The sequence below is a fragment of the Rana temporaria genome, chromosome 1 (genome assembly GCF_905171775.1).
Source record: "Rana temporaria chromosome 1, aRanTem1.1, whole genome shotgun sequence".
NCBI classification, from domain to species: Eukaryota; Metazoa; Chordata; class Amphibia; order Anura; family Ranidae; genus Rana; species Rana temporaria.
In genome coordinates this window covers 521,057,152-521,078,097 of record NC_053489.1, presented here as the reverse complement: position 1 = coordinate 521,078,097, position 20,946 = coordinate 521,057,152, and the positions used below count along the sequence as shown (strand labels likewise).

The 20,946-nt window shown below is 41.7% G+C and overlaps 1 protein-coding gene across 2 annotated transcripts in view; it reads right to left on the bottom strand.

Moving 5' to 3' along the window:
- EDNRA (endothelin receptor type A) overlaps positions 1–17,837 on the bottom strand; it is a 91,754-nt gene extending 73,917 nt beyond the window's left edge. Inside the window, exons 1-2 of one of the 2 annotated variants that reach the window (XM_040331787.1) lie at positions 17,677–17,837; positions 876–1,302 (exon numbers count right to left, since the gene is read on the bottom strand). In XM_040331787.1, coding sequence (XP_040187721.1) covers positions 876–1,247 — 372 coding nt within the window. In that variant the 5' untranslated portion in view covers positions 1,248–1,302; positions 17,677–17,837. The other variant, XM_040331795.1, reaches the window with a different exon arrangement.
- Between the last annotated feature and the right edge of the window lie 3,109 nt (positions 17,838–20,946).

The window sequence follows — 20,946 nt, the reverse complement described above, 5'->3', positions numbered from 1 at the left end:
ATTGCCTTTCTACTGCTTATCCTGCAAAATATGCATGCTTACATTTCAAACCAACATTTTTTTTTTTTTTTTTGGATTATGTCTGTACTTGCCTATTATATGTGAATAAGTGTCTTCCTGGGTATGCCAATGATCTCTTCATTTAGTGAGACAAAACAAATAGATGTTTTAAGATTCTGAGATATGTTTTCCTTTCAACAAACAGTTCGGATTGTATCTGCATTACGTTTTGACCTTGTCAGAGCTCAGAGTGAACTTATTGTTGAACTTTATTCTCTCATAGTCAATGCCTAAACAGATAAACATGCTATATATGCAGGTATGTGTGTGTATATATATATATATATATATATATATATATATATATATATATATATATATATATATATATATATATATATTAATTAATTTTTGTGCAGTAGTCAGTAATGCAAATCAAATTATTCTACAACAAGGCTAGGGGAGGATTTGCCCAGCATTCAACAAAAGGAACAAGTCATTGGCTGCAAACAACAAATATCTCGCTGTCAGACCATTACTTCAATACTGGTCTTCAGTTTAGATAAGGACAAGGTGTTGACAGATACAAATGTGCATTTTACATGCCATTAATTGCCATTCTATATACTTTACACTATAATTTGGGTTTGACGTCATCATACGCAGCTTTTAAATTAATAGTTGTTTTATATACTTGTTATAGGTACACCAAAATAGTGTCTATTTTGGTAGTGGTATTATGGTGTCACATCAGGGTCAGCTTGTTTATAATGTTATTTATATTGCTGAGAATAGCACTGTGAATCATGAGACAAAGCGTCTTCTACTAGAAAGGACACTTAGCAAGGGAAACAAGGACCGATGTAGTCTCTTACCTTAAAGACCATAATGGGAATGTCAATGGCAATGTAGATAAGGTCACCAAGCGCCAGGCTGGCTATCAGTGCATTGGGGCCATTTCTCATGCACTTGTTCCGGTAGATTATTCTGAGCAAGGTTGCATTCCCGACCATCCCAATGACAAAAATAGCACAGGATATTGCAGTGTTTATGTACTTGAAGACATGGTTGATTTTTGTCCTTTCAGGGCACCAGACCATAGCTTTGGACCCATTTCCTGGAGGTTTGATCATTGTGAAGTTTGAAGTAAAGTCAGTCCGATTTTGTAAAGAATCCCCAGCATCTCTGCTGGAGGCAAGTCCGCTCACAAACAGCAACACAGAGACTCTCAGAATGATCAAGCCCATTTTTTATTGACCACCAGAAGTGACCTCACAATTTCGATAGCTGCTCACCGCTTACCTGGAACAGAAAACACATTTTTATTAATGGGAATTAGTTTGAAAATAACCGTGTTATTATGCTCATATTTACAGTACACAATTCAAATACCTAAACAAGTTTTGCAGGTTGGTTACAGGAAAGAAATTTGCTCAGTGTATGGCCGGCCTTAAGCCTGGGACACACTAATGGGTTGAACGGAAAAACAACAACTGACAGCTCCAGTTGGAGCTGCTGTCCTAACAGTCGCCCGCTTTCAGGGGGGAGCAGATACCTGTCTAATACAGGTATTGGCTTCCACTTCCGGCGGAAGTTCTGCAGAACTCCAATAACAAGTTTACTGGATTACTCAAACTGTTGTGGTGCTTTCATTGCTTTAATATCCCAATAGTATACTATGAGACCTAGAATGACAGAAAGCAGCCTATAAGTGATCTAGACATACAAATAATACGACACCACAAAGTACAGTACAGCACTTCTACAACATTTATACACAATACTGTAGTGCATATTCATAGAGCATAGTGAATACATGTCACACATTCAAGAAAGTGTGGGGATCTTCACAAAGGAAGTTTTCTAACTTCATGATCATTCAGATTAGATATGAGGAGACTAACAATAATTGAAATGCAATGTGGAAATGAATATATGATTTTACATTCTGACTATACAGTAGATATACTTTAACAAAGTTAAGCTTGATAGACTTGACTTGTTCAACCGAAACCACACATTTGATCATTTCATTATGTAAAATTGTCAACACAAGGATCCAAAAATGATATAATGCCAAAGCCAAAGTTGATTGGCTCTCGTGCACATCTGCACAAGAATTTGCACTCTCCAGTAAATTAACCCCTAATAGACTTTATCAGAAATGAATAACGTAGAAACCACTGCTAACTAAGAAGAATTCACCAGCATGCACTTAAATGATTTCCAGTGCTTTAGGGAAAATGGTCTATAGGCAGGTGAGACAAAGGTGTAACTATTTAGTATATCTAGCATAATGCAAGCACCAACTTGCACAGTAAATCATCACACCAATGGTCAAACTTGGTGGTGGTAGTGTAATTGTATGGGGATTACTTTTAGCCTCTGAATCAAGGTTACTTACTGTACAAATATTAAAAGGAAACATGAGTTTTGTATCAAAAAGTTTTTAAGGAGGATGTTTTATCATTTACCCTTGAACTGGTACTAAACACAGTTGGGTCATGCATCAAGACAATGATTACGCAAAATCCTAAGCTAAACCCAATAGAGATGCTGTGGCACAACTTGAAATGAGCTGGTAATGTTTAAAGCCTACCAGTGTTTATAAAATTATAGTTATGCAAGAAGAAGTTGGATATAATTCCTCCACAGAGAAAGCAAGATTTAGGCCTGGTTCACACTGGTACGATTTGAGATGCGATTTGAGATGTCAAATCGCATCTCAAATCGGCGGCATTTGCCGGCAATGGCACCGTCCTAATCGGTGCGACGCCGCATCTGCACTGATTTCAAAAAGTAGTTCCTGTACTACTTTTTGCGATTTCATGCCGCGATTTACATTTACATCTGTGCAGAAACCTGCACAGATGTCTCTGAAATCTCAGGCCGAAATCGGGACTGCCAGCGGGAGTGAAATCGTGCAAATTCAGCTGAACTCGCACGGCTTCACTCCCGCAGCCCAGTGTGAACCTGGGCTAAATGATAGCAAGATTTTAGCTGCAGTCATTGCATCTGTAGATGGTACAACCTGTTAGATAAGGAGACAATTACTTTTTCATACAGTGTATCTGGTGTAAAAATCATTATTTTTTCAGTTGAGAAGGGCAACATTTCCTTGTTCCTTACTCAGAAAATAAACAAGTAAAACCTTGGTTTGAGAGTAACTTGGTTTGAGAGCGTTTTGCAAGACAAGCAGCATTTAAAAAAAATATTTGACTTGATATACAAGCGATGTCTTGATATAAGAGTAGTGTCATGTCAGTGAGTATAACATACAAGAGAGGTGTCTCTAAGTGTAGCAATTTGGTTACATTTAATGAAGGTACAACATTTAGAAACTCACATGGTTGATGATTAAAAACAGACGCATCTAAGTATGCAGGCATCCAGGGTAAAGCTGTCTACAAAGACCGTCCTCCGCACCACCATTGATGTCATCCCTTCCACGAGCGGTTCAAGCCTCGCTTTCAGATTGCTGTACTGCAGGGTAGTCTTCCCGGTCATGATTGCAGACTGACAGTGGTGAGAGCCAGCGGTGAGGAGGATGGTCTATGTGAATCGCTTTACCCTGGATGCCTGCATACTTAGATGTGCCTCAACCATGTGAGTTGCTAGGAGGAATCCCCGCTGAGCCAAATGGGCTAATGGAGCGGATCAATACGGATCCGCTCCGTGTGAAAGAGCCCTAAATGTTGTACCTTCATTAAATGTAACCATATTGCTACACTTAGGCCCTGTACACACAACCGGTTCTTTCCGATGAGAATGGTCCGAAGGACCGTTTTCATCGGTCCACCGCTAAAGTGGCCTGATGGTCTGATGTGTGTACACACCATCAGTTCAAAAACCGATCGGGTCAGAACGCGGTGACGTAAAACACACGACGTGCTGAAAAAAACGAAGTTCAATGCTTCCAAGCATGCGTCGACTTGATTCTGAGCATGCGCGGGTTTTGAACCGATGCTTTTGTGTACTAACCATCGGTTTGGCCCGATCGGTCAGCGGTCCATCGGTTCGATTTTAAAGCAAGCTTTAAAATTCTGGTCCGAAGGACAAAAGACCGATGGGCCGTACACACGGTTGGTTTGGACCGATGAAACTGAACCTCGGTCCATTCTCATCGGTTTTGACCGGTTGTGTGTGCGCGGCCTTAGAGGCGCCTCTCTTCTCTTTTATACTCTGTAGCTCCTGCTGGATTTTGCTTCTAATCCCCTTGGGAGGCTGTCATTTGTGGATAGTTATTTTATGGTTGCACAACCTATCACATTGCTATAATCTTTTTATATGGACTATAAACTGAAGGACTTATGAGTAAATGGTTGTGGAACGAATCATTTGAGTTTCCATTATTTCTTATGGGAAAATTTGCTTTGATTTACAAGTGCTTTGAATTACAAGCATGCTTCCGGAACGAATTATGCTCGCAATCCAAGGTTTTACTGTATTCTAAATTTCTATTTTTATAGTTTCCCATAAAATAAGCACTTGTCTCTGACAAAGTATAAGGAGACTCCCTTGGCAAATCATAAGAGTGTCCAAGTATGGTCAAAGCGTTTGCCCTATCCAAAACTGATTTCAAAATGATGGGGAAATTCCTTAACGCATTAGTGATTACTGATTTCTGGGAAGAGGGAGAGTATATTGTGCAAAAAGGAAACCCAGCACTGCAAAATCAGTGGTTTAAAATTTCTTTTTCATTTTTTTGACACTCCAGCAGAAAGCCGTTTGGGAAGTTTCTACTCACATACTGACGATAATTACTCAACATGGCTGTAACCAAAGCAAACCTACTTATTTATCTAACATCTAAACGGTTGCCTTCCTACGTATTCTGGTGACAATTTCCCTGTAATTGACAAAGTAGAAGCTACTAAAATAATCTATAATGGCTGTAAAGCTGAACGCCAGATACCTCTAAACATACCGTACTTTTTTTTTTTTTTACATGCAACTAGTAAAATGTACCTGAATCTGTCTTGATATCAGATTTATTCAGTCCCCTGCACAGCAGCACTCAACGTGGGAGATGGGCAATTAGTAGATTCATGCTCATTTTGTCAAGGGGAATCGGGTATTTTTTTTTAAAAACGAAGCTGTACTTACCGTTTTAGAGAGCGATCTTCTCCGCCGCTTCCGGGTATGGTCTTCGGGACTGGGCGTTCCTTCTTGATTGACAGTCTTCCGACAGGCTTCCGACGGTCGCATCTATCGCGTCACAAGTAGCCGAAAGAAGCAGAACGTCGGTGCGGCTCTATACGGCGCCTGCGCACCGACGGACGGCTACTTTCGGAAAATCGTGACGCGATAGATGCGACCGTCGGAAGCCTGTCGGAAGACTGTCAATCAAATAGGAACGCCCAGTCCCGCAGCCCATACCCGGAAGCGGCGGAGAAGATGTATCTCTAAAACGGTAAGTACGGCTTCGATTTAAAAAAAAAAACTACCCGATTCCCCTTGACAAAATGAGCATGAATCTAATCTTAAAAATTGTCATTTCTGGGTGAACCTCCACTTTAGTGTGATTTCCTAAATGAAAGCCATATATATTACTTTAAATATGTGTGCTCGAAAAAATCCTGCTACTTCCAAACTCCTCGTCACTATGGTCGAAAATGAATGTCAATTTCTCCCTACTAATAATTCAAAAAATGAATGAATGTTTTTAAAATGAGATCCTTTGCGGAAACCAAAGTGGCTTTGTGACGTCAGCTGACAGCTGAGAACAAAAGTAAGTGCACTCTTGTGTCCCACAAAAGAAGTATGACCAAAAAAAAAGCTTTTCCCATACTTATTTTTTAAATCAGAAGCTTGGAGAAGGTTACTGACCAAGCTGTATTGCTTACCTTCATTAGTGAAAATGTAAGACTTTAAAGGGGTTGTAAAGGTTCGTTTTTTTTCTAAATAGGTTCCTTTAAGCTAGTGCATTGTTGGTTCACTTACCTTTTCCTTCGATTTCCCTTCAAAATGTTTTTTTCTTTGTCTGAATTTCTCACTTCCTGTTTCTCCTCAATAAGCTTGCGCCTATCATCCGAGCCGTTCTGGCTGGGGGTTAGTCAGCCAGAACAGCTTACTGAGGAGGAACAGGAAGTGAGAAATTCAGATAAAGAAAACAAAGAAAAAAAAACATTTAGAAGGGAAATCGAAGGAAAAGGTAAGTGAACCAACAATGCACTAGCTTAGAGGAACCTATTTAGAAAATAGAACCTTTACAACCCCTTTAACCTGGTTGTATTTTATTGTGCAGGTGTGCCTGCATCACAAGACTATTCTAAAGTGAATTTAAGTCTACATTGTGATAGGTGGCCTCTCATGCATAGCATACTAGCACATTATGGGATGTTTACCTGTCATGGAGAGTGAAGAAAAGATTAGAGACCAGGGCTAGTATTAGAAAAGATTAGAGGCTAGGCGCAGGTAGTCACTCCTCATCTCTGCCCCCTATCCACCTCTAAGGCCGCGTACACACGATAGGATCGCCAGAGGAGAACGGTCTGAAGGACCGTTTTCATCAGTCCAAACCTTCGGTCAAAAAAATTAGAACTTGCTTTAAAATTTAACCGATGGTCAAAACCGATCGTTAGTATGGAAAAACATTGGTCAAAAACCTGCGCATGCTCAGAATCAAGTCGACGCATGCTTGGAAGCATTGAACTTTGTTTTTTTCAGCACGTCGTTGTGTTTTACGTCACCGCGTTCTGACACTATCGTTTTTTTAACTGAAGGTGTTTACGCACGACGGACCATCAGTCAGCTTCATCGGTTAACCGATAAGAATCTGATGGACTGATCGTATGTACGCCTAAGCACTGTCCCTTGATCTCATCATCTACCCACCTCCCAGTACTGACCCTTTTAGAGAAAATAGAACCAAGTATAATTTTTGTGGTGCAAATAAATGGTGTGTTGCAAAATAAGTAAATTTGTTATTGATAACAAAAAAAGCAGTTAAAACGATCTAATGTAGCCAGAAACATTAGACCCCCCCCCCCAGAAACAATAGATCACCCAGCAACAATAGATCCACCCCAGCAACAACAGACCCACACTAGCAAGAATAGATCCACTCCAGCAACAATAGACACCCACCAGCAACAATAGATTTCCCAGCAGCCAGAATCAATAGAGCCCCCAGCAGCTAACAGTAATAGACCCCTTCCTCAACACTAGATCCCTGCCAGCAAAAACTGACCCCCCAAGCAAAATAAGACCCCCTTTAGGAAGAATAGATCTACCAGCAGCAGCATTAGACCCCTCCAGCACCCCTTGCCATTACATACATTCAGTGCTGGAGGTGACGGAACTGTGTTTCCCCCACGATCCTGAAAAAAGCCCACATTAGAGACTAATTCCTAACAATGTTTTTTTGTGTAACTGCTTTAACACAGTTAACAATCCTTTTGTCGGATAAAGCAATTTCCATATATGTATAAAATATGTATTTAGCTGCTGACTGGAGTTTACTTAAAAAAAAATAAAAAAATGTGGCAAAATAGATCAATAGATCAAACAGCATCAGAGTTTGAACCTAGCGGTAGCTGCATTTTTCTGCTGAATTATTAGGTACTACAAAAACCCTTTCACAGATATCTGAGATGGTATCCAGCCTTAAACTGACACCAGAAAGTGTTTTTTTGTAGAAGCTTTTATCGGCAGCTTGGTGAGCAATGTCAAACAGATTGATTATTGCCCAGTAGTATGGAAAGCTTTAGCCTTCCCTTCCATTATCCCTGCTTCATGTCATAACTATGTGTCCACAAATAACTGCAATGTAATCTCAGCACCTCACATAGAAAGATTAAATAATGACTCAATTCAAGATATATTATCTCACTAATGTCAAATGAGTACATTTTAGTAAGTCAATGCTCTTTATCAAAGATTGCCAAACGTATAATAATTCCAATAAATGCATATAGTGTAGTATAAATAGAAAGAAATGACCTGACATTAGTAATGATAAATAGAAGGCGGTTATGATGAGGCAATGTAAAAGGGCACCATACAGAAGATGTTTTAAAGTGTACAGCTTTTAGATGAAGACAATTTGCAACAAATGGAACAGTTACAGTATAGCAGTTAAGCAAATACTTTAAGATGGGATTTTTATCACATAATATTACCCTGTTCCCTCGAAAATAAGACAGTGTCTTATATTCATTTTTTCTCCCAAAGATGCGCTAGGTCTTATTTTCAGGGGATGTCTTATTTTTCCATGAAGAAGAATACGGTACACGTTTATTGTTGAACAAATGTAATTTTAAGTGATCCCCTCCCCCACCCCTGTGCCAGTAGACACCTTCACCAGACATCCCCCCCACCCCTTTATCAGACATTTCCCCCCTACCTCAGTCACCCCTGTGTGTCCACACAATGTGCCCGATTCCTGCTCCGCGCTACTCACTGTCTAATTGTGAGTCGGCCAGACTCCGTCAGGGCAGAGCGAGCAGCAGGCGGCAGCTTGTACTGGCGGCGACACGGGCTCTCTGATGAAAAGAGACCACGCACTTCCTGTCTGCTCCGTCTGCGCTGCGGCCAATAGTGAGCTGCGCGGCGGTGCCCACCGCTACGGTCCAGGGTACAGAGTTACGTTAGCTTCGGGGGGCTTTATTATCGGGATGCCTTATGTTCGGGGGAGGCCCTATTATCGGGGAAGTCTTATTTTTGGGGGATGCCTTATATTTCAGGGGGAGACAAAAGTGTAAGTAGGTCTTATTTTCAGGGGATGTCTTACTTTCGGGGAAACACCGTAGATGCAGTAATTGTAATTACTTATAATTAATCGTTTAGGCAAAGTTAAAGTGTCACTAAACCCACAACATAAAAAAAAAACAATAAATGCTATATTACATGCTGTTTATACCCACTCAGTCACTATGAAATTCGTTTTCTGTATTCTAAAAAAAACCTGGTTGATCCTGCTGTTCTCTATCTCCCCCTTCTGTCCCCAATTCAGCTAGGGATTTTGCAGAGCAGTGCTCATTTTTCAGTAAGTTTCTATCTTGAGCATTTCCTCTCTATCACATCTGAGCAGCCTATGTGATTATAGAGTCACACATGTGGGCATATACACAATGGTAAATGACAGTCCACTCCCTTCCTCCTCCTTTATGCCCACCAGCTAAACAAAATGGGGGAGGGATATTACATGTAGATTGATGGAGGTTTCCCCTTCCTCTTATTCTAAGGCACAGGCAGGAGGGGCGTGACACAGTGACTGGCAGAAATTCACCCACCCACACCATGTTATTGCCAAAAAATAAGATTCCTCTACCCCTCTGGTACCACATTTGGCCCCTTTCAGGGGGGAACAGATACCTGTCAAATCCAGGTATCTGCTCCCACTTCCGGGAAAAGATTGCCACAATCTGTACACCGCACTACGCAATGTCCGGCCCTTCTGCCCCCTCTGCCTTCTGGAAGACACACAGGTCCCAGAAGACAGCAGGGACCATTCAGAAAGAGCAGCCTGACTCGTGCATGCGCAGTAGGAAACAGACTGTGAAGCCACAAGGCTTCACTTCTTGTTTGCCTTAGTAAAGATGCCGGCGCCTGCACCTGGAGCCGAGGGACGGGTTCGGCTTTGGGTGCAGGTGCCGGACAGGTAAGTGTGCTTTTATTAAAAGTCAGCAGCCACAGTATTTGTAGCTGATGACTTGAGATCAGTGTGCAAAATGCACTATTCCATACCCACCAATCATCATTTAGCTTTCTCCAAACTCTTAAGCCTCGTACACACGGCCGAGAAACTCGACGGGCAAAACACATCGTTTTGCTCGTCGAGTTCCTTGTGAAGCCGCCGAGGATCTCGGTGAGCCAAATTTTCCCATTCCCGTCAGGGAAAAAGAAGACATGCTTTGTTTTTGGCCCGACGAGTTCCTCGTCGGTTTCCTCGTCAAAGAGTGTACACACGACCGGTTTCCTCTGGCCGTGTGTACGAGGCCTGACAGGTGAAATCTGACTGGCTGTTATAGATTACGGCATCTCATTGTTTTTTACATACTGTAGCTGGGCTAAACAAGATCTTTAGTAACTTCTGTTGGGACTCTATTGGGGAAGCCATTAATCACTATGGTAGTGTTTCCTGCTCATTAAAGAGAATGATGGTAGTGTAGTAGTGTGAACCCAGCCTGAGGCTGGGTTCACACTACTACACTACTTTCATCCTACTTTGCTCTGCTACATTGGTCCTACATTTATCCTACGTTGGTCCTACATTCATCCTACTTTCATGAACAGGATACTACTTTGGTCCGACTTTAATGATATTCAATGGATTGAAGTAGGATCAATGTAGGACCAAAAGTAGTACAGGGAGCATTTTCAAAGTCGGACCGACTTGTGTAGGACCAGTTAAGACAGCTCTCATAGGGAAACATTGATTTTCACATGTCATGCTACATGAGGCTCCCAATGTAGGACCGTTTGTCGGACAAGTGTGAACCCGGCCTCAAGCTGTGATAATAAAACCTAGAAGCTGATTGTTTACTATGCACAGCTGCACCAGATTCTGTGTGCACCCGTTTTAGTAAATCTCCCCTAGTGTTAGCTTTTGGTACTGACACTTGTGAGCACTTTGGGCAGTGCTGAAAACATATGTGACTGTCACTATGCACACCCCATATGCCCACCCCCAAAGTATCAGTGATCTCTTACACCAAATTTACATGGGGTTTAGGAGGAGACTTTAGGAGTCTATCCAATCTGTGGACCAGCAGGATTTTTTTGGGGCCAGCTCTATTGAAAATAACTAGAAAGAAACCTCAAAAGTTTTCCCACCCTGTCTTACACTGATACACCTAATCCTTATGCTGCGTACACACGATCGGAATTTCCGATGGAAAAAGTCAGACGGACTTTTTCCATCTGATATTCTGATCATGTGTAGCCCCATCGGAGTGTTTTCATCGTAAATTTCGATGAATTCCATCTGAGTTTAGATATAGAACATGTTCTATTTTTCTCCGATGGAAATCCATCGGAACTCCGATGTGATTTGGCCGGGCAAAAGCCGATCGTGTGTACGCGGCATTACCCAACTTTATTACCCCAATGCTAACTTACCCTGAACTATAAACTATTAACTGAACAATTGGGTCAACTCTTACCATGTTCTGAGTAGTCCTGATCACAGAACTACCAGCAATCTGATAGCGATGTTCCATACAGCAGCTTTCTAATTCAAGTGCTACGTCCCGGCTGGTCTGTTAATGTGTATATTTACAATGGATGTAACAATTTTAAATATCCTTCCAATAAACAGAACAGCTCCAAGAGCTCCTACACTGATTTCTTGGTAATGGCAGCCTGAGTTTTAGGCCCTGTACACACGGGCAAGAATCTCGTCAGGAAAAAAAACGTAGTTTTCCCTGATGAGATTCTTGGCAAGAATCTCTTGCAACCGGAGTGTATAGACTCTCATTTCAAAAGAACCACGGTTCTCTTGAAAGGAAAGAACGCGGTGACGTCATCGCGTACGACGAGCATGCGCTCGTCACATTCGATGCCGTCGCTGCCATCTTGCTTCACCCTACCTATGCCGTGGAAGCTACCGTGCATGCGTCAAAGTCATTTCGAGCATGCGTGGGTTTCCACGGCGACAGGAAAGTATACACACTCTCCAGTTTCTCGTCGGGAAACAGGCCGACAAGAATCTCGATGAGAAAAAAAGAGAGCAGGTTCTTTTTTTTTATTGTTGAGATTCTGGCCAGATTTCCTGACGAGAAACCTGAATGCCTCGTACACACGAATGGGAATCTCTGCAAGAAGCAGTTTTCTTGCTGGTTTTTGCAGAGACAATCGGTCGTGTGTGAGTGAGTGAGTGAGTCAGTGAGTGAATTACTTATATAGCGCTACAAATGCGAACTAAATCGCCTCAAGGCGCTTGGCATCCATTTTCCTTCGGTTTAACCCTCAGAATAGATGGGTCTTTAGTTTTTTTCTGAAGGCCAGGTGATCAATTTCCATTCGGATATTGGTTGGTAAAGCGTTCCATAGTCGAGGTCCTTGAACTGAAAAACAACGTTCTCCTTTGTTCTTATGTACGAGGCTTTAGAGGAAAAATCAATTTCTTCAATCTCCTTTACCATACTGATTTTCTGTTTATGTTGCAGAATAATTTTAATATATTTGTGAATGCTGCCTCCCACATTAAATCGTTTTTTAACATAAGCTGCATGCATACAGTATGTTATGATAAATGATTATGGGTGGACCATTTTATAATGAAAATATGTAAATGGACAGTGGTTAGCACTTCCGCCTAGCAGCACGAGGGTTCAAATCCCCACCACAGCATGACCTACCTGGAGTTTTGCATATTCTACCTGTGTCTGTGTGAGTTTCCTCCAGGTACTCCGGTTTCCTCCCACACTACAAAAACAAGCTGGTAGGTTAATTGGCTCCTGATTAAAGTTGGTCCTAGTATGTGTATGTATGAAATTGAGTTAGGGAACTTAGACGGTAAGCTTCTTGAGGACAGGGACTGATGTGAATGTATAATATATATATAAAGTGCTGCATAAATTGCCAGCGATATATAATAATAAATAAATAAATGTAAAAAAATGCAGCGAGTGTCTGTTTTATTACCTCCCAAGGCCTCTCCTGAACACTGCATAGTAAAACACTCTCTAAATATTTGGATTGTGACTCTGGGAAGCACGTTCATTTCAGGCTAAAATCCATTCACATGGCTATTTATATGCAGGACTCCGGAGCCAACGAGTATGAGAAACAAGATCCCCATGGGATGAGCACACAGTGAGCAATGATGTCTGGAACACTAATGGAATGTGGTACAGGTCAGGTATTCTCTCTCCCTTGTACTGCGCTGTACTGCTTTCCTATTACTAACAATACTGCTGATGTTATGTCTACAGCTGTCTGTGTCCCATATCACTCCACGCGACAACGACGCATGAAGAACAGAGCGCACTATATACTTTTACTGGATGTAAAAGTTAGAATAATATTGGTTACATATTAGGTCGCTTTAGAAAATGATCCTAAACCTCGGTTCACACTGCCGCGACCCCCATTGTTGTGCGATTTCCAGTGTGACTTGCTTTGCGACTTTCATGCGGTCTATCAGTAATCATCGTGTCAAAGGGATAAAACTTTTCCGATAAAGAGAATTTAATAAGACACGTGGCCATTCAGTAAAATTAACCTTAAACTGCGTAGAGGGTTCTTTACTGTAAGAGCGGCAAGGATGTGGAATTCTTTTTCACAGGCGGTGGTTTCAGCGGGGAGCATCGATAATTAAAAAATTATTAGATAAGCACCTGAACACAACATACATGGATATATAATACTGACATATAATCACACACATAGGTTGGACTTGTGTCTTTTTTTCAAACTCGTCCACTATGTGTCTTCATAATTTAAATATTAAAGGGGTTGTAAAGGAAATAATTTTTTCCCTAAATCGCTTCCTTTACCTTAGTGCAGTCCTCCTTCACTTACCTCATTCTTCCATTTTGCTTTTAAATGTCCTTATTTCTTCTGATAAATCCTCACTTCCTGTTCTTCTGTTTGTAACTCCACACAGTAATGCGAGGCTTTCTCCCTGGTGTGGAGTGTCGTGCTCGACCCCTCCCCTGGACTACAGGAGCGTCAGGATGCTCTCTACGTTGCAGATAGAGAAAGGAGCTGTGTGTCAGAGAGCGTCCTGACTCTCCTGTAGTCCAAGGGAAGGGGCGAGCACACCACTCCACACCAGGGAGAAAGCCTCGCATTACTGTGTGGAGTTACAGACAGAAGAACAGGAAGTGAGGGTTTCTCAAAAGAAATAAGGACATTTAAAAGCAAAATGGAAGAATGAGGTAAGTGAAAGAGGACTGCACTAAGGTAAAGGAAGCTATTTAGGGACAAAAACAAAATTGTACCTTTACAATCCCTTTAAGGTTAAATTAGGATAAGATGATCTGTAATTATAAACTTGTCTGGTGCTTTTAGATGTAAAACACACACTGTTGTGCATTCGGGGCATAACTCCTTATATGTATACAGCTCTGTACAATCAGATGTGCGTACAGCCAAAGCATATATCTGCCTGTCATTGATTTTGACAGGCTGCTGGCAGCGGGCTGTACACACAACCTGTGCATGAAAAGCGCTAAAATACGCTCGCTTTTTACACTGTACTGGCAAATCCATCCCTGTGAATAAGCTTATATGTTGGCCATACACACTTTGCTTTTATTATCCGATCAGTGCGTTATTTGATCAAGACAATTGAATCTGTAAACAATCAAATAGGCATGACTTCTCTTCCAATTGATTTCAATTGGACTTGGATTTATCAAATTAAGTGGATCGGCCGGGGCAGAAAATGTTCAATTGCGTCGCACGGTTCGGAAGCAATGAGATCATGTATTGTATTTAGATCGATTGAATTATGAGATTGCATGGTGAAAACAGAGATGTGATCAATAACGCACTATCCTATCTTCCAACTATTAATCGAAATCCAATGTGCGTCATATTGATTGGATTAGTTGGCGACTATAAATCGATTATTCCTATCATGCGAAATTGAATAAAAACGATTATTTATCAGAGCATGTATGGCCACCATTTAACTGATGGAGGATAACATCCGATTGGTTATTATGGATAATGACAATTCACACACCATCCATCGTAGCTTCCCAAACAGATTTAGGAAGTAAATCAGACGACAAATGCTGACATTTTCCCCAATGATAAAATTCCCTGAATAAACGTTAAGAAAATGACAAACATCCAATCAACTGGAATGCGTTCGCCTGTCCATATGTGTGGCACAATCTCATTGTTTATTGTCTCGGAATACAACATAAAGAGAGACGACTAGCTAACACTATAGTACAGAAATAATAATAATTCATATCGTTATACATAAACAATTTATAAAGCAAAACGTTCTACAAACAGATCACACAAGGCAAAGAGGAAGCTTTTCCCATGTATCAGCCCTGGAGTGTTATTCACTTTCATGCTATGATGCCGGTGGTCATACATGTAACGATCTGCCTGGTCATACATGTAACGATCTGCCTGGTCATACATGTAACGATCTGCCTGGTCATACATGTAACGATCTGCCTGGTCATACATGTAACGATCTGCCTGGTCATACATGTAACGTTCTGCCTGGGCATACATGTAACGTTCTGCCTGGTCATACGTGTAACGATCTGCCTGGTCATACGTGTTACGATCTGCCTGGTCATACATGTAACGTTCTGCCTGGGCATACATGTAACGTTCTGCCTGGTCATACTTGTAACGTTCTGCCTGGTCATACGTGTAACGATCTGCCTGGTCATACATGTAACGTTCTGCCTGGTCATACATGTAACGATCTGCCTGGTCATACATGTAACGTTCTGCCTGGGCATACATGTAACGTTCTGCCTGGTCATACGTGTAAAGATCTGCCTGGTCATACATGTAACGATCTGCCTGGTCATACATGTAACGTTCTGCCTGGGCATACATGTAACGTTCTGCCTGGTCATACATGTAACGATCTGCCTGGTCATACATGTAACAATCTGCCTGGTCATACATGTAACGATCTGCCTGGTCATACACGTAACGATCTGCCTGGTAATACATGTAACGATCTGCCTGGTCATACTTGTAATGATCTGCTTGGTTATACATGTAACGATCTGCCTAGTCATACATGTAACGATCTGCCTGGTCATACATGTAACGATCTGCTTGGTCATACATGTAACGATCTGCTTGGTCATACATGTAACGATCTGCCTAGTCATACATGTAATGATCTGCTTGGTCATACATGTAACTATCTGCCTAGTCATACATGTAACGATCTGCCTGGTCATACGTGTAACGATCTGTCTGGTCATACATGTAACAATCTGCCTGGTCATACATGTAACGATCTGTCTGGTCATACATGTAACGATCTGCCTGGTCATACATGTAACGATCTGTCTGGTCATACGTGTAACGATCTGCCTGGTCATACATGTAACGATCTGCCTGGTCATACATGTAACGATCTGTCTGGTCATACATGTAACGTTCTGCCTGGGCATACATGTAATGTTCTGCCTGGTCATACATGTAACGATCTGCCTGGTCATACGTGTAATGATCTGCCTGGTCATACTTGTAATGATCTGCCTGGTCATACATGTAACGATCTGCCTGGTCATCCTTGTAATGATCTGCCCGGTCATACATGTAACGTTCTGCCTGGTCATACATGTAACGATCTGCCTGGTCATCCTTGTAATGATCTGCCCGGTCATACATGTAACGATCTGCCTGGTCATACATGTAACGATCTGCCTGGTCATCCTTGTAATGATCTGCCCGGTCATACATGTAACGTTCTGCCTGGTCATACATGTAACGATCTGCCTGGTCATACATGTAACGTTCTGCCTGGTCATACATGTAACGATCTGCCTGGTCATACATGTAACGATCTGCCTGGTCATACATGTAACGATCTGTCTGGTCATACATGTAACGTTCTGCCTGGGCATACATGTAATGTTCTGCCTGGTCATACGTGTAACGATCTGCCTGGTCATACGTGTAATGATCTGCCTGGTCATACTTGTAATGATCTGCCTGGTCATACATGTAACGTTCTGCCTGGTCATACGTGTAATGATCTGCCTGGTCATACGTGTAATGATCTGCCTGGTCATACATGTAACGATCTGCCTGGTCATACTTGTAATGATCTGCCTGGTCATACATGTAACTATCTGCCTGGTCATACATGTAACTATCTGCCTGGTCATACATGTAACGATCTGCCTGAACGATTCTTCACAGAATTAGATTTGAATTATCAAACAGACACATAGGGTTTGATTTACTAAAACTGGAGAGTGCAAAGTCTGATGCAGCTCTGCATAGAAACCAATCAGCTTCCAGGTTTTATTGCCAAAGCTTAACTGAACAAGCTAAAGTTAGAAGCTGATTGGCTACCATGTATAGCTGAACCACATTTTGCACTCTCCAGTTTTAGTAAATCAACTTCATATTATGTCATCGATTGGTTTCAAGCAAAACTGATTGATTTTATCGAAAATTATTCAGATCAGACTGAACAAAAAAAATCTGATCATATGAAAAATATATAATATGATCATTAGGTGTACGGGCCATTTCTAACTAGACAATACATTTATCAATAATAGCATAATAGCATTGTATATAAAATTGTTCTGTACACGGTCACCACAATAACTCCGATCTGGACGATAACATCGTCCTTCAACTACATACTTGTCAGACAATCACACTGAATTCCTTTATTCTATCCTCACCCACACATCATCTTTGCATGCAGAATATAAACCCACAACTTTATTGCCAAACATTAATTCAAGAAAGCTCATCTGGGAATAAATAATAACTTCCACCGCTTCGAAAGATGTTTACAACATTGAAAATAAGCAGTAAAATGGATAAATCTCCCCATACATGTAACAATTTCTGTACAATCCATTTAGGACTCACCAAAATATGGGTGTCCAAACTATCCAATAAAACATTAATCCCATCAGGCATACATAGTTGTTGGTAGATCTAAAGGAGATTGTACAGTCAGATTGTAATGTGTATGGCGTGTAGCTGGCACCACAACCAACGTTCAGCTAGCAGCAGCAGCGGTTATAAAAGACGTATTACCAGGTAGAGTGGATGGGAGATGATTCCTGCGACAGCTGCGATGGCTGAGCATCAGGGAGTCTGACTACTTGCTGCAGCCAAACTTCTCCTCTGTACCTCCTGCAGCCGCTGAACTGAGTGTGGGATCAGAGCCTCCTCTGAGCTATCCTGTCATAGACCCTGGCTGGGTGGGATGGATAATCTCCACCTCCTGCTCAAGACAAAAGAGGCAGGACACAGAGAAATAAAAGCCAGAGCACGCTGATCCTCTGCCAACCTCAAACACATACATCAAAAAGACTCTGCCTTGGGGGCTTAGGAAAGACTCTGCTTTTTAACCATTTCCTCTCTGCAGCTGTGCGTAGGCAAACTAGAACAATACATTGCTTTTATTTGCTCGTCTTTGGTCTTTTAGGGCTCATTCACCTTTGTGTGGATTGTTTTTCTGCAATGTCAGCCAACCGTTTTATATATGCCTTGTTCACACGATCGGAATTTCCAATGAAAAAAGTCAGATGGAATTTTTTCATCGGATATTCCAACCGTGTGTGGGCCCCATTGGACTTTTATCCGATGGAAAAAAATCCTATCGGAAATTCCGAACGTCTATGTGGAACTCCGACAGAGAAAAAAAAACATGCATGCTCGAAATGAAGTTGACGCATGCTCGGAAGCATTAAACTTAAAGGGTCACTAAAGGAATTTTTTTTTTTGCTGAAATGACTGTTTACAGGGTATAGAGACATAATAGTTAACTGATTCCTTTTAAAAATGATTAAAAATAGATAAAAAAACAATCATATAATGTACCTGCAGTTTAGTTTAGTTTTTGCTGTTGTTTCCTGGTTCTCTGATGTACAGAGAGCCAGTGAGCTAATAGAGAGCAGTGATACTTTGTCTAAAACTCCTCAGCACCAATCCAGTTTCGTTTTAGACATAGTAATCACACCTCCTTGATTAGTCACCACCGTGAGAAATCTCCCAGTACTGTGGTGGTCAGGAAACAGACAACCAGGAAGTGTCCAGAACAGAGAGGAATTACAGAAACATCAAAGCAAAAACGAACAATGAGGACATGAAACCAGGACTGCAGTAAGGTAAAGGAAGCTATTTAGCTAAAAAGAAAAATTCCTTTAGTGACCCTTTAATATTTCTCGGCTCGTCATAGTGTTTTACGTCACCACGTTTTGGACGGTCGGAATTTGGTCTGACAGTGTGTATGCAAGACAGCTTGAATGGAAAATGTAATTGGTTTTTACCCTATCGGAAATTCCGATCGTGTGTACAGGGGCATTAAAGTGATTGTAAACAATCACCTTGTAAAACAACCCATTCAGTTTAAAATAGAAATTAAATGCACAATTTTGTATAGATAGAAAAAACATTATAAATATCCTATCACATTCCCTTTGTTCTCAGCTGCATAAGAGCTGGGGGAGGAGAAGCAACAGCACACTGAACTTCTTGGTGAATGGCTGTGCAGCAGGGGGCGTGTCAGGACAAGTCTGATCATTGGAGGAGAGTACACAAAGTTCCCAGCACATCTAGAGAACTGACAATAGTTGGCTCTCCTGCTTAGTGTGGTCAGTCTTTCATAGGAAAGCAAGGGGATTGGCAGAAACACCAGGGATTTCACATACAGGAAGCAATACAAAGAACAGGATACTTTCTCATACAAGTACATGGTACAGCAGGCACATATCAGGAATATGAAATGTTGGGGTACCAAATGCTTTAAATGCAGGTGAGCTGCAGCTCCAATTCCATCTGTGTTTCTATGCACTGTAGCTTAGAGTTAAATATAAGGTCACACTGTGAAGTTAAAGCGGAGTTCCACCCAAAAATGGAACTTACGCTTTTCGGAATCCTCTGTCTAATACAGGTATTTTTTCCCCACTTTCTCCCACTTCGGGGCATAGATAGCCGAGCCACCCGTCCGGCGCCCCCTGCTGTTACACACAGGTCCCAGAAGACAGCAGGTACCAGTGGGATTGCGCAGCGCGAGTCGCACATGCGCATTAGGGAACCAGGCTGTTCACTTCCTGATTCCCTTACCGAAGATGGAGGCGCCTCCACTCGAGAGCCTGAGGGACAGATCGGCTTTGGGTGCCAACATTGCGGGTGCCCTGGAGAGGTAAGTGTCCATATTTAAAAAAATAAATAAATTCAGCGGAACTCCGCTTTAAGATAGAACTATAGGCAAGAATTTTTTTTTACGTTTTGGATAGAACAAGGGAAGGTTATAACCCCTGATTTTTTTTTTTTTTTTGCTATTTGTGCCCCATTGAGATTTCTCTTCACTTCCTGTCCCATAGCCAAACAGGAAGTACGAGGAAATCTTTGCAAATTAAAGGAATTCCTTGGAGACTCCCAGGTCACCAGAACTAGTGACCTCATTGGAAGATTTCCCCTCTGTTACTTTTCTGGGGTCAACCCAAAATGTGTGATTTTCTTTTACGTTCACTTTAAATGATAATGGTAAACAGAACAGATAGAGGGGATGGATTTCTTAAATGGGGGACGAGGGACGGGGGGGGGGGGGGGGGGGGGGGCACAGACAGCAATAAAATCTGGAAGGTGTTCTAATCCATCTCCACTCTATCCAAAACAAAAAATAAATACAAAATTTGCCTTCAGTTATACATTAAAGTCGTTTTTTCTTTAGTTTTGGACTATTATGAGCATTTAAAGGAGATGTTTGGGGTATATAAAAAAAAAAGGGCTTATTAGACCCTTTTCACACTGGATGCGTTTTTCAGTGTGAAAGCACTCGTAAAGCACCTGAAAAAAGCTTCATCTGCAATCCCAGTGTGAAAGCCCGAGTGCTTTGACACTAAAGGGTTGCACTGGCAGGACTTCAAAAAAAGAAAGCAGCTTCTTTGAGGTGCTTTAGGAGCGGTGTAATCAATGGGCAGCTCCGCTAAAGCACCTGCAAAGCGTCTCAGCAGCGGTGCTTTGCGGGCGCTTTTAACCCTTTATTGGGCCACCAGCGGGGGTTAAAATTCCCCGCTAGCACCTGAAAAGCGCTTCAAAAACGACGCTAAGTGGCGCTTTACTGCCGACAGCCTGACGCTGGCAGTGTGAATGCGCTCTAATACAGACATCTCAATGTTAGTTGACAAACGTTTAAGGTTTGCTGTCTCCATTCCATCCAACATGTTTCAGGTCCCTGACCCTTCCTCAGGGGTTTGTATTAGGAAGGAGATACTTATATTCAACAATATTCACCTCAAACAATCAAGGTTGGGTGTAGGCATGTACTATTGTGCAGAGGATAGAGCATTGTATATG